The sequence below is a fragment of the Taeniopygia guttata genome, chromosome 4, assembly GCF_048771995.1.
Source record: "Taeniopygia guttata chromosome 4, bTaeGut7.mat, whole genome shotgun sequence".
Taxonomy (NCBI): domain Eukaryota; kingdom Metazoa; phylum Chordata; class Aves; order Passeriformes; family Estrildidae; genus Taeniopygia; species Taeniopygia guttata.
In genome coordinates, this window is record NC_133028.1 from 40,677,929 (window position 1) to 40,691,803 (window position 13,875).

Genomic DNA, 13,875 nt, shown 5'->3' on the forward strand with positions numbered 1-13,875 from the left:
CTTGTGGAAAAAAATACACTCACAAAGTTTTATAAATTCATATTGGACCAATAGGAAACATGAACGAACTTCTTAACTGTCTCCTTTAGTAGTAGCTATGGAAAACAGAATATCTCCATTCCTTGAATTACAGCAAACATATACATTTTATTATTTTATACTTAGACTAGGAAAGGAGTCAGATGTCAGAGGTTTGCCCTTAGCTTCTGTCTGCCCCAACTTTTCCAGCTGTACAGGGACTATGCTATGCCTCACTCCAGAAAGTGCAAATAGGAGACACTCCTGAGCTGTTTAGTAGCAGATTAATAACATTTTAAAAGTGGCTGTTTTTTCAGAAGTAAAATATCCAGGGAGTGAGCAATATTTCAAACTCAAAAACCCCCAAACTAAATGCAGTAATTTCTTTAGTACATTTGCATGCAATGCACTAGAGGGCTCTCAGGAGTTACAAATAGATGGAATGCACTTTTGAAAGGCACATACTTCACAGGACTTTTCATTACAGAATTTAAAATAGAAGTTGCTGTGGTTTTGTTGGGGGGGTTGTTTGGTTTGGGGTTTTTTTAATAACGTGAAGTTCATGTAAGTTTATAGCAGTTCATATGCAACAACCTCTCAGTAAAGTTAGCTTCTCAACAGTTCTTAGCTTGTAATGAAATACCTAAATGTGAACCACACTTAAAAGTGAAATATGTTCTAGATGCCAGCTTTTACTCAGTTTCTTTTATTAACCTAAGGAGTTTACCAGAACAAAGGATGTGTCAAGCTGAATCGGTAAGAAATTTTATTTTTATAGCAATCTATATACAATGTGCACTTATTCTTTGTTTCTTGGAAAGGATCTATAAGCCACTGTCATTTTATTTTAAAAACTATAGCTAGATTATTTTTATGGCTTCACAAGAGTGAAGAGGATTAACCATCTTTCAACTTTAATGTATGTTTATGAATGATGGGAACTATATTCATAGTCAACTAGGGAAATTTGGCACTGCTAATTTATTTTTATATTAGTGAATATGTGCATATTTAACTACTAGTCACTGGTTCATATTTGGATGATTTACAGCATTTCCATAGCATGAGGTTTAGTGAAGACTTTGTCTTCTAAGAAAAAGATAATGATCTGGATTTGACAAGCATTTCTTCCAATGCTGGAATACATCCAGCTGAGATTGAAAATTGAGCCTGTATTTAATGGTTTTGCTGTTTGATTTATATTGTAATTAGAAAGTAAAAGATCTGTCCTGACAAATTCCTACATGCATACTGTCTCATCTAGAACTTCTTTTTTGTGAAAAATATAGAGCCACAGATGCTATGTGTGAGTAATGAAAGGAAATGCTACTATTTTCTTTTTGCAGTTTGCAAAGAAGATACATAGATCTTTTAGACTACAAGCCAGTAAACTTTGCTTACGCAGCTGGCTCCATTCATTCTCTGAAGCCAATCACTTCCTCTGTGGTGGCTGATAAGAATTTAACAGTTTGAGAAGGTGGAGTGTCAGCATCCTTAGTGCTGACCACTTTCCCAGGCATATCAGTAGCCTCTGTCCGTCACCCATGCTGGAAACTACTTGGAAAACGAGAAATAGAAATTGGGGAAGGGAAATGATGCATCATCATCCTGGCTGGAATGTACAGAAGACTTTATGCTGTTTTCATCATGTCGATTCACTAGAGAAATGACCCCTTTTGATCAGCCAAGTAAAATCAAAAACTTCTTTATTTGCTGCCTGTGGCCCTCACGGCTACTGAGGCTCTGGACTTGCAGGCGCCCAAGGACAAGGAGGAATCTGCTCGTGGCCACTGCGTGTGTGATCTACCTGGGATTCCTTGTCAGCCAAGTGGGTCGTGTTGTACCGCAACACAAAGGAGGACATCGAAAGATCAGTTCCAGGAGTCTCCAAGATGCAGCTCAAACTCCTTTTCTGGGCATCCCACTGGATGGCACCCTGTCACCACCCAATTTCCAGGAACCCCAGCTTGGTAGCAATGGAACCTTGCTGCCGCCCAATGTCGTTTATATCACCCTGCGGTCGAAGCGCAGCAAGCCTGCCAACATCAGAGGCACAGTGAAGCCAAAGCGCAGGAAGAAAAATGCAATCCCTTTGTCCTATGGGCAGCACTTTCCAAAAGCCACTTTTATGGGCTGGGAAGAGGCCTTTGCCCAACAGCCAGGGCAGGCCACACGTGCCGCAGGCACAAAGGGACCGGCGATCGCTCTGGAGGCAAGAAAGTACCAACTGGATGAACACAGGCATAAAGGAATGGCTATCAGGGAGAGAGGTCACCAGAGACCTGGGTGGATTTCTGAAGCTGTAAAGGCACAGCTCCAGCCTGAGGAAAGCAATATCAGGATTTATAGCGAGAGCCCTCCCTCATGGATGAGCAAAGATGACATCCTAAACATGCGCATGCTGGCAGACTCTCCCATCCAGGGCATTCAAGAAGTACCTTCGCACAAAGCAGTCCTTGCAGTATTTGCAAGAGGTCTCAGCACTACGGGAACTGCTTGTAATCAGGGATACTGTGGAATTGTCAAAAGACCTCTCGACATGAGTGAGGTGTTTGCCTTTCATTTGGACAGGATCTTGGGGCTAAACAGGAGCTTACCTTCTGTAAGCAGGAGATCAGAGTTCTTCCAAGGTAACACATTCATGTGGTTTTCAGCTTGCAGGTGGGGTGCAGAGGTTTCCTTCCCACTTGGCGTTAGCCATGGGGCAGCAGCAGCCACCCTCTTTACCTCCTGTGAGCCCGAGAACTAACCCTGTTTTTACAGGGGAAAAAAGCTAGTGTCTGTGTCTAACTACTGCAGTGCAGTTATTCTGTCCAGAGAATGAATACCAGAGAATGAAGTTTGCTTCAAATATGATAGAATTGCTGAGGGTAGTAACAGTTTCCTAACACGAGTCTGGAACAAGAAAAAAGAGAAAGAGCAATCCATAGATTGCTTGATGTTGTACAGACTGCCTGAAGTGAAACTGGTGAGAGATTCCAGAATCCCTGTAATTCAATGGGTATTTCTGATGTTTTAAAATAAATTTCTCATATTTTAGAATCAACTTTAATAAAATACTGTTGGAACTTGTCACAAAAATTAATCTCTCAGGTGGTAGCAATGGGGTCAGATCATCTACTCGGAGCCATAGGGAACCTGCCTGCAGAACCTTGAGTCTTCTTTAATGGCACTAATCCCCTTGGGAATGGAAAAGTTTTTAAAAAGTGCTTCCCTTTCTTCTGGTAGTTAAAAACAAAAAAAACTACATTTCAGTGAACTCTTCTGTACATTTTCAGGTTCTCTGCACACATCTATATATTATCCAAAGATATCCAAATACACATAGTAAATATCTCAATATGCCTGTTACATGATTAGTATAGATTTCCAGTTAAAAAAGTTGATTTTTAACCTTTAGTGAAATTAAAGGTAGAATTCAGACATGTAATGTGAGCTAGAAGTCTACTTTAAAATTGCTATCTTCTTAAATATATCTTCAGTGTAAGTCCTATTTTTGTACAGTCACAAATCCAAAAGGACTATGTTTGCATTTAAATGAATCATTGCAAAAGTAGCTAGCTATGTTTTTGCTGTTCATTTCATGCTTCAAAATCAGCTTCTACCAAATAGTTTCATATCAGTCTGCATTTCTTAAAAAGAAGAAACTCAAAAAACTAATGCTAGAATAATTTTCTAAAGTCTGACAGCAGGAAGACAACATTGTGATTTCTAGTGTCTTCCTGCTTTGTAAACCTTCCCTTTGGCAGCCTGTACAACAATGGGAATGAATCTCTAGGAACAACAGTTTGGAGGCTTCTGAATGTTATTCATACTTGCAGAGCATGGAAGATACATTATGCCTATTTTATTTTTAGGAACAAGATCTATTGCTATAGAGCTGTCATAAGGCATTAAGGCTGTTCGGATGGGGGAACTCTGCACAGTGTGGCTGCAGAGATGACAGACTGCAAACCTCAGAAAACTGCTATTAGGCTAATTGTGCATTGTGTTGCTCAGTATCTGTCACCTTACTGTATGTTTTGGACTGTCTGGAACAGAATGTGTCATTCTGCCCTCTAATTTTCTTTTTCTCATAACTGGCTAAGTTCCTATTGCAAGAAGAGTGTTGCTAGGTGATGAGAAGAGAAATAACGCTATTTTGGTCTCACTTCATTTTTTCCAGCTAAAGGCTGAACAGAGCATTTGGAACAGTGACTGCACCTTGTCTCTCATGATTTCTTTAGCCTGGAAATATGCTGGAACTCAGATGCCTTGTAACTACTTGAGCTCTTTACTATGTACGTGCTTGTATCTGGCATAATGTGAAAATATTTGTGGTAGGAAAATGAGCAAAAATATAATTCTTAAAAATAATATGAGTAATTAGCTCATTGAAATGACCTATGTTTGTTTCAGTTAAGATAGGTAGGCTCTGTAACATTTTTTACAGAGTGGCTTGTGTGAATCAGTTATTCACATGGGAAAGCAAGCAATGCAGGATTAGAGGCTGTGCATGTGTGTATGAGTGTACACTATTTCTGGGCTGACATATCTCTCTCCCCAACACATCCTTTAGCTTGCCTCAGTTGTGATGTGATCCAACAAGACATGTTTGATGTAGCATTAAAATCTTAAAAAATGGGCTTTTCAAAACTGTCACTCATTTTGTCAAAAGCAGTTTCAAAGAACTGCTTAGTAAATCCCTGTACAGGTTCTATTTCCCTTATTCCCACAGATCTGACACTGATGTTTTTTAAAGTCTTGCAAAATTCTGTATTCAAGTTCCCTGTCTGCTGCCCTCATCTTCCCTTGTTAATCGTGAACCCTTTTAAGTGTTAACTGATTTTTTTTTGGTGGCTTGTCTAATTTTTCCATCATCCATCCTGGATGGAAAAATCAGGTGTGATAAATCTTTCTCTCATACTTTAACAATGAATTGACTGGATGTAAAAAGCCTGACTAGTTAGTATAGGTAGGAAAAGTCCTTTAGGGCTGGGCATAAAAGTCTAAAAGAGCATGATTTTGTGCATACACAAGCAGTCATTCGTTACTTCCATTGCTACCTACAAGATGAGAAAAATGTCTCCAAACACCTATAAAAAAAGGACAATCCTGTAAAACACCAAGAAATAATCATAAAATTCTGTTGTGGAATAAATGAAGGCTGACGCCTATGTGCTGAGTTTTTGGATGGTCACAGTAATACTACAGCACTAAAGTACTTCATTATTTCATAATCTTAACCTGAGGAAAAGAAGAGACATAAGTGACCTTGCTTGGTGTTGCAGCCCAACCTTAATAAGCCTTGCACAGGAGCTAAGCCAAATGCCTGCATGTATGGCCTCCAGCTCAGCAGCTGCATTTGTGGGCTGGGACAGTGGCAGTATTTGTTAGGCTTGAGCTAAAACTGGAGTTTGTGGGCTGGGGCAGGCTGGCTTCTCTGTCTCACCTGACAGCTGTAAGGACAGTGCTCTGGCTCCTTGGATAGTAGCAGTGAGGCTGGACTCTTTGTTTAGCTTTTGGTACAATAGCTGCTGCTATGCAGTTTTGTTGCACCTCTTGCTGAGGGACTGAACTGCTGCGTGCTGATGGCTACTTCTCTTCCACTCTGGTTTTCTGATATCCTGAGTCTGAATAAACTGAGAATAATAAGCAGTGGTGTACTCAATCCACTATTTGTCCAGAACCTCCTTTTTTTCCCCAAATATGCAATAAACTCTTCCCTTTGAGTAACACCTTTCACTGTTGGTTTAGTGCAAATAGATGAATGACATGATAGCTCCACTGGTTGCACTTGTTTTTTTTTACTGGCCTCTGCATGACTAGAAATGGTGTCCTAGTTTTTTCTATGTTATACCCTGTGCTATCAGCCTGCTCTTGCCATCCCATCAAAAATTATGCAATATGAATCACCAGTGTCAGGGCAAAGAATAAAAACCTAACACTGCTTTATACATTCAGAGTGCTCTAAAATACTTCCACAGAGTGCTGTACCTCTCAAAGGGGTACAAGAAGCATATTTCCAGTATTCTGTTGGATAGAGAATTTCATGTACAAGCAATAATGCAGTCCATAGTCTAGAGAGAAACTAATGCACATTTCATCCATTCCTTAATACTGACATCCATATGAGCACAGGACAGAACATTGCAATGAGGTGCATAGGGAAGAAAGAAAAATAAATGGCCTAACTTCTCTCTGCTTTCTGCTTTTGTTCCTTATATTTCCCCTAAAAATATAAACTCTCAAAATTGTGCTGTGTATGCTGGTCCCTCTCCTTTCCCACACTAAATTATCCTTTCTTACTATTGCATGGACAACTAAACTCTTCTTGCAAAAGTGACAGTGGTGAGATGTACTGCCTTAGAGTGAACAATTGTGAGTTTGAGAAAGGGCTTTAACTACCTCATGAAAGATTTTCTGATTTTAGTGTTGATCTTCTGGGCATGTTTGAAAATGTTTTCTTTCAAGGAAGTTAGAAAAAAGTGCTGTATCTATAAGTCAGAGCACAAGATGAGAGAAATGTTTGCAAGAGCAAAATGTGGTTCCTAACCACATGAAGTTCAGAAGCATGCAGTTTATTTTCAAAGTGATTTGGGGTGTGGAAATCTTAAGATGATGCCCGTGTTGAAGAAGCCATGCAGTAATATATCACGGAGCAGAACATGAAGCAGTTTGAGTACCTTGAGGTGGTCTAGCCTTAGGAGCCTGAGGTTTCATCTGTGTTAGCTTATTCAACTTAGCTAAGATATTTTTAGAAATGTTTTGATGTCAAAAATGTGTATGAATTACTAGGAAGATGGTTTCAGTGTGAGTTTTGAAAAATCTTTCCCATGCAATTTTGAAGATTGCCTTTGGATAGTTAAGTAGATATATAGATCTAAATTGGCAGTTAAAAATAAAATGAACCAAATCAGCTCTAGGTGAGATTCAATGCAGTGCAGTTGCAGCAACAGAAAAGCAGCACCCCTCTGTGTTACTATGTAAAGCTGACTAAGAAAGAAGCACATACAGAATACACTGGACATTTTCTGAAATGTGCTTCACCTTCCAGGATGTGGCTGTAGATTTCTTCACTATTGAGGTAATTTCAGCCCAATCCTACTGAGGTTTCTAAAAAAAGAAAAAGAAAAGCTCCACTGATTTGATTGGGGTCATGCCAATTCATGCTGCTGTGAATCAGACCCTTATCTGCTTTAATTCAGCCTCTTCATGTTTCTCCTGCAAGTGTCAAAAATTTGTGTCACAGCTCTTTACTGAAGCTGCTGTTTCATATTCCTGTAATCCAATTTATATTTCAGAGTTGAAAGATTTTTTTTTTTGATCATCTTTCTGCTCCCATTTCCTTTGAGTTGCAAACATTTCCTGTATTTAACCTTAGTCTTTAAAAAGTTTTTGTATCTTAATGGAAACTGGCATGATATTATTCATAGTTTTCAACTATTTATATTACTATTGTTTATCATGTCCTTTTTGGGTAGACAGGAGATGTTTGTTTTCTTAGAAAACTGTTTATGTATTTGATTTGTGAAAGAATTCATGAATAGTTACATAAGTTGTTACTGGAGATATAATAGATCAGATTTGGTCCTGAGGAATGTTGTCTTTTTTTTTTTTTTTTTTTTTTTTTTTTTTTTGTGTGAGAATTCCCAATGCTTAGATAGATTTTCTCCAACTTTCTTGCAAAAGAAACTTAGCCCATAGTTTATCTAACTTGGGTAAAGTTATCAATAGTGTAGGTGTTAGAGCCAGAATGAGAGAGATGGAGAAATGGGTAGGATTTACCAAATAAGTTACCTAAATACTTATTCAGGCACCTCAGTAGAGGAGAAGCCTGATTTTCAGGAATGCTCAGCTCATTTTTTCAGTGGAGGAGAGTGTGGAATATAGTGCTGTTAAAGGTAATACTGATCATAAAGAAAGAGTGATTGATGTCCATAATGGAAAGACACATTCTGTATATCCAAGGAAACCCTGGGCAGCTGGGAGGGAAGTTAACTGGGTTGGCTTGGCTTTGGAAGGATTACCTTGTATGTGCAAGCCATGGCAGAGAGAAGATCAGGTACATTCTGATTTGGGAAGGATCTGGTTTTTCTCTTGGCCTGGATTTGCATGCGGGGCTGGTCTGTCATGCTTGTTTGGTGAATGGGAGATGGAACTTTGCACGTCTTTCAATACTAGGTACAGGCAAAGATAATTTCTTACCTGTAGTTTTACAACAGTCAGCATCCTTTGAAGAAGTTGCTTTTGATTCAGCTGTGTGGAGATTGTTTTTCACAGTCCTGGCTGCTTACAAATGGAGCATTGACATTGGCAGCTTTTACCTTGCTGTTGGCACTGATACCTGTTTTCCATGGGCTATTTTCTGTCTGGTTTGCTTCTGAAGAAGCAAACCTGGACCTCATGCCTTCTAAAAGCTTTTTTGCAGATCTGTCTCTGTCTCCTTGAGCATGTGAAAGACAGAGAGACAATTTAGGCTGCACTTAACTATGCAATAAATTGTGCAATAGTGTAGACTAAGTTCAATGAACTTCAAGATGAATATGAATAATTTTTAGAGCTTTATATGTGTTCCAATACTTTTTAGTAAATAGTGCTTAAGCTTTGCAGTTAAATGGTTCTTCCTCTGTACTAAGACAGATTTTGATCTTCTGTCTACACACCCTAAAATATAAAGGATTTCTTTGTTTTAATGTGTACAAGCCATGGTCAGTCATGGGTCCTTAGCAGTTTAAGCAGCAGTAGCATTGCATCAGGAATAAAAAGAGAGTTTCCTAATATGATAGATCTGTCTGTTCCTTGATCCTGTGTGAAATATATTTATCAGTTCTTATACTGGTGAAGCTAATTTTAAATTCTTTGATGAGGTTTGTTCTCACCAAAGCTAGAATTCACCAAAGACAACTCCTCTGTCTTAGTTTCAGGGAAGAGAAGAATATTCTTTACACAGAAGAGCTAAAGAATTTGGCTAAAATATCTGCTATACAAAACAGATCTCATATCTAGGTAAAAAGCCCCAAACTTGTCAAGTTGTTTATTCATGCTATGTTCACATTCTCTAGTATTCTCATGTATCCTTTCAGAGCTGTGGAGTAATATATTATAGGTTTGAAATAGGAAGATAAAAAATTAAATCCACTTTGAGTATAGGATTGTGGTGTCTCTATGTCCATTATGCAAAGAAAATGCCTTTGACATAAGTTTCCAGCTCTTGAAAATCAGCAGTTCACTGCAATCAGAGCGAAGTTACATTGTTGATTCACAGTGGCATCGTAGGCTTTTAACCTACCTAGAAACTTTTTAATAATTAATTTGGTTTAGTATATGATTTTGTACATTAATCTCTTTCTTCAAATAAAGAAAGTCTTCCATTGAAGGCATTTGTGCCTATGTTTCCAGTCCTGTGGTGGCTGCTTATGGATGTAGGATGAGACTGCATTAACCAAAGAATATGTCAAGATATTAGTCCCTGGCTGGTTCTCCTGCCAGATCTGTAAAATAGTACATTTACTAATGCTTAGGCAATGTCTAAAGAAGAATCAAATAAAACTGATAGTATTGCACTATAATAATATTTTTTTTTCCTTTTTTCAGGTGGTCAAGCCTGTCCTGTTATTCTCTGGGATTCCTCACTGAGTCCAACAGATAACAGTACCCATTCTTCAGTGAGGTTAACATGGGGACAATATCAGCAGCTACTGAAAAAGAAATGCTGGCAGAATGGTAAAGTTCCCAGAACTGAGTGGGGCTGTACTGAAATTCATCATCATGAATGGTCCAAGATGGCACTCTTTGATTTTCTGTTGCAGGTAAAATGTTTACTGAACACGACTATTTGCCTCATAAGTCATGTGATCAAACATAGGATTTTTAGAAAAAGTAATTTTAGTGTATTTCATGTTTTTAAAATGGGGAAGAGAAGTATTTGCATAGTTTGAAATTATTTCTGGTTATTTCTTATGATTAAAATATCCAGAATGCAGTTTATAATCAGGCAGGAAACCTAACTGACTCATTTCTTTTAAAAGAGGAAGCAAAGGCTTTTGCCTTGATCTATTTCATACTGAGTCAGGCATACTGTTTCTCCTTCACTCCTTGTTTCTCCAAACAGAGATCTTGACTATGTTCACAACTGTAAATCTCTGTTTACTCTGTGGTCCTTCCTGCACTTCCCCAGCCCCAAGAGGTGACTGAAGTGGTTTTGGTGAGCTGCAATCTGGAGCAAGGTAACAGTTGTAGTGGATAATTTTCCTTTTTTTAAAAAAAACCCTAGAGAGTGACTTAGTAAAGAAGGAGTAGAGCAGTGACTGAAGAATGATAAATTTGCTGTTCTATTATTCAGAAGGAGTGGTTGGTTAAAATAAGATACAACAGGATTGAACTTCGCGTTACAGGAGACAAATTACTCTTGTACTAATAGCTGGTATCAGAGTGATTTATATCTCTGGTTGCCTACCAGACAAGAACATGCATTCTAGAAAGTGAATGAAAGTGACTCCCATAGTTCTTAAAGACTACAGTTTTATCTGTGTGCTCTCACAGATAAAACAGACTTTATCAGCAGCAGAATATAAAAATTTGAAACCAAAAAAAAAAATGCTAAAAAAGGATTTGGTGCTAAAAAAATTATCTGTCATTCAGAAATAAAGAATAATGGTGAAAAGCATTCTCTGATAAGCATAATTTCCTCAGAAGAATAGGTTTGACACATCTAATAGAGCTTCCTAATCTCTGGTTTCAAATGATGTAAAACAGGAATAGGATATAAAATGCTTATAGTTGACCTTTACTCACCTCCTGCAAGAACTCAAGCAAAATGGATTCTTTAATTTTGGGAGTTTGGACCTCTTATGTACATAAATATATGACAGAAAATTCTGCCAAACTATATGCATCAATTCCACAGTGTTCCATCATTGTGTCTTAGCACTGAAATGGTGCAAGATGCTGTGAAGAGGCTGTCTGTAAGAACAAGATTTCCTTTTCTATTTAATGCATGCAGAGAAGTGCAAAGGAATGGGGTCTATACATGAAAGGAGACTTTCTAGAAGGACTTTGCTTTACTTTTTTACCTTTGGATGGATTGAATAAGAAATCCCAGGAGAGAGAACACTGGAAGCAAGGGGGTCTCTACAGCCTTCAGGATTATGAATGCTGCTCACAAAAGGAAAAAGAGGAAGAAAAGTCTGTTCCTCTCGCAAGGATTTTGATATTTGGAAACAAACACTGTCAGCAATACAACTAGGAATAGAACTATGTATAAAAAACCCCAAACAAAATCAAAACAAACCCAATTCCCAGGCTTTCATTTGATTAAAGCGGTGGCCCTTTTATTTCAACATGCAACAAAGTTCTTCATCAGGTGGAGACCTAATTTTGCTGGGAAGTACAGAAATAAAATTTTAATTTTAGAAGGCTTATGTGAACAGTAATGCTTTTATGCTTAGAGTAGTTTGAAGAGTTAACAGTAAACAACAAAGGACAGAAGAAATTATTGACCTTTGATTACCTACTCGTCAAGTCTTATATGTACCAGACTAGACCTCCACTCTCTAAACATCTGTTAGCAGGAGCAGGTCTGCTGTCTGGGAAGATGAGCTGGAGCCAAAGGCAACTCTAGGACAGGCAGGGTCAGCAGGAGGAGAGGCAGTGCCAGCAGGAAGGATGGTGAAAGCCACAGGCTCCATTTTTAGCCCTGTGAGCATCAGGCATAGACAAGACAGCTCCAAGATTGACAGGCAGGAACCTCAACCTCAACCGACAACTCAGAAAAGCAGCACGAAACACCACCCCCACACCCTCTCCTCTGAAGGACTAAGAGGCGGGCTAAGCTGCCTGAGCTTAAAGGGGGCTCCTATGCCCAGGGGTAAAGGTGTGGCATGTAGAAGTCCAAGGTGAGACTTCTAAGAGTAATCCACGCCAATCTGTGTGCCCAGGGCTGTAGCAATGTTGAATATTTACTCTCATCTACTCTCAAGAGGTAGTAGGACTTTCAAGGAGTGATTTATCCTTCCTATATTAGATAGTTATCCTAAAATGGCATCCATTGCTCTGGATGTGCTTTATTCTTGTCATTGTTTATGAAAGGGATCAGAATCAACCAAGTAAAAAGAGATGCCTAACATCTAACTAACCAAAGTTAGTCCAGATTTATGAATTCTTTCCAGCTAAGTGTTGTGTGATGAATAATCAAGGTTTTGCATAGGAAAAAATAGTCTAGACCACCATGTCATAAAAGTATATACCACAGAGAGGCTTCTCTGTGATTATAAGTACACTGTTCTTACATTTTATAGCTTTTGATGGTTTGTTATGCCCCTCACTGGTCTTTTCAGTTATTTTGCATGCTGTTAGCCTTATAGGTCCCACCAAATTAAGTTCCTCTATGTGTGTCAGACTGTGCTATTTCTATTGTTCTCCAGCAGAGAAAATGTAAGAAAAAAAGAAAACTTCTGACAAGGGAAATAGAATTGTATTCACCATCCTGTTATTCCAGTTACACAGTGGTATTTTTCCATTATTTTCAAAGAATTTGTACTGACATAATAGATCATGGCTATAAAATGGATAAAATACATACACAGTCTGAAAAACTGCTTTAGCAGTACCTGAGGTTCTGAAGACCAGGTCTTCACTGCTGCTTCACTGTTTTTAATTAAACTTGTCCTGAGCTTACTTTCCTGTCAAGTTGGGTTAGAGAGCAATGTCTTACAGTGACACTTTGCCCCAGGTACTTTGGTATTGTTTTCATTTGGCACTCTGCTGTACTTTGTTTTAGATCTATAATCGACTAGACAGAAATTGTTGTGGATTCAAACCTCTCAAAGAGGATTCCTGCATGCAGCAAGGACTGAAGCTGAAATGCAATGATCAGGATGCTGTTGACCTGACACACATCGTTCAGAGAAGGCATGACCAAAGGCACTTGGCCTTTATAGACAATAAGGGTTTCTTTGACAGAAATGAGGACAATCTTGATTTTAAAATACTACAAGGAATCAATGAGTAAGTTTTCAATTATTAATTTTGTAAAAGGATTGATAATTTCTTCCCAGTTTGAGTATGAGACATTAAACTGCTGGAATAGATATCATTGGTCCAAGACATTGACAGGATGTATCTAAAAATGTATGAGTAATCCCACAGCTGTAAGAGATACAATTAACATACATATGATTAGGCATGCATGGACTTCCTTTGCTGAGTTGCAGCCTATATTCTTAGAATTGATTGCTAAACCACAACATAAATACTGCAATTCAGAGTAATGGCAAAAACTGATGAATTTCTTTGTGCTTTTCCAGATTCCCTGCATCTGCAGTTTCAGTGCTGAGGAGCCAGCGTCTACGTGAGAAGTTGCTCCAGTCTTTGTTCCTTGACAAAATATACTGGGAGAGCCAAGGAGGCAGAAAGGGAATTGAAAAGCTTATTGATGTAATAGAAACGAGGTCCAAAATTCTTCTTACTTATATAAATGCACATGGAGCCAAAGTATTGCCCATGAATGAATGAAACAGTCTTGTTTCCATCTGAAGAAGGTCTTTAAAAAATGTTTTATGGGGCAGAAATTGATAGTAAAATTGATTTAATTCATAGCATTATTTTTTCCCCAAACTTTTAAGTTTACTTTTAAGTAAGAAATCTTACATGGTTTAAAAGCAACATTTAAGTGTCAGCTGCAGCTCAACACAGTGTAGTCTCTTCTATGTCACCAGTGAAATGAAAAATAACCGAATGATAATATGCAGTAATATGTAGGTACCATGAACACTCTTTGTATTGAAGTGTTTGGAAATTAGCAACAGGATTCTCAGTACGTTAACCTGTATTGCTCTTACTTCCCTCATTGAAGTCAGTAGATTTTATTGCAAACTT

The 13,875-nt window shown here is 38.3% G+C and overlaps 1 protein-coding gene across 1 annotated transcript; it reads left to right on the forward strand.

Moving 5' to 3' along the window:
- The first annotated feature begins 1,512 nt into the window (after positions 1-1,512).
- On the forward strand, positions 1,513-13,598 carry GASK1B (golgi associated kinase 1B). The gene is made up of 4 exons (XM_072928446.1): positions 1,513-2,648; positions 9,595-9,809; positions 12,779-13,005; positions 13,305-13,598. The coding sequence occupies exons 1-4, from the start codon at positions 1,652-1,654 to the stop codon at positions 13,510-13,512; spliced, it is 1,647 nt and encodes a 548-aa protein (XP_072784547.1). The 5' UTR covers positions 1,513-1,651; the 3' UTR covers positions 13,513-13,598.
- The last annotated feature ends 277 nt before the right edge of the window (positions 13,599-13,875 follow it).

What these genes read in the sequence shown, in the direction of transcription:
- GASK1B (XM_072928446.1), top strand. Translation starts at nt 1,652, where the DNA reads ATGCTGTTTTCATCATGTCGATTCACTAGAGAAATGACCCCTTTTGAT. An exon ending in GAGATCAGAGTTCTTCCAAG is followed by an intron (nt 2,649 to 9,594) that starts GTAACACATTCA and finishes TCCTTTTTTCAG; the next exon opens with GTGGTCAAGCCTGTCCTGTT. An exon ending in ATACTACAAGGAATCAATGA is followed by an intron (nt 13,006 to 13,304) that starts GTAAGTTTTCAA and finishes GTGCTTTTCCAG; the next exon opens with ATTCCCTGCATCTGCAGTTT.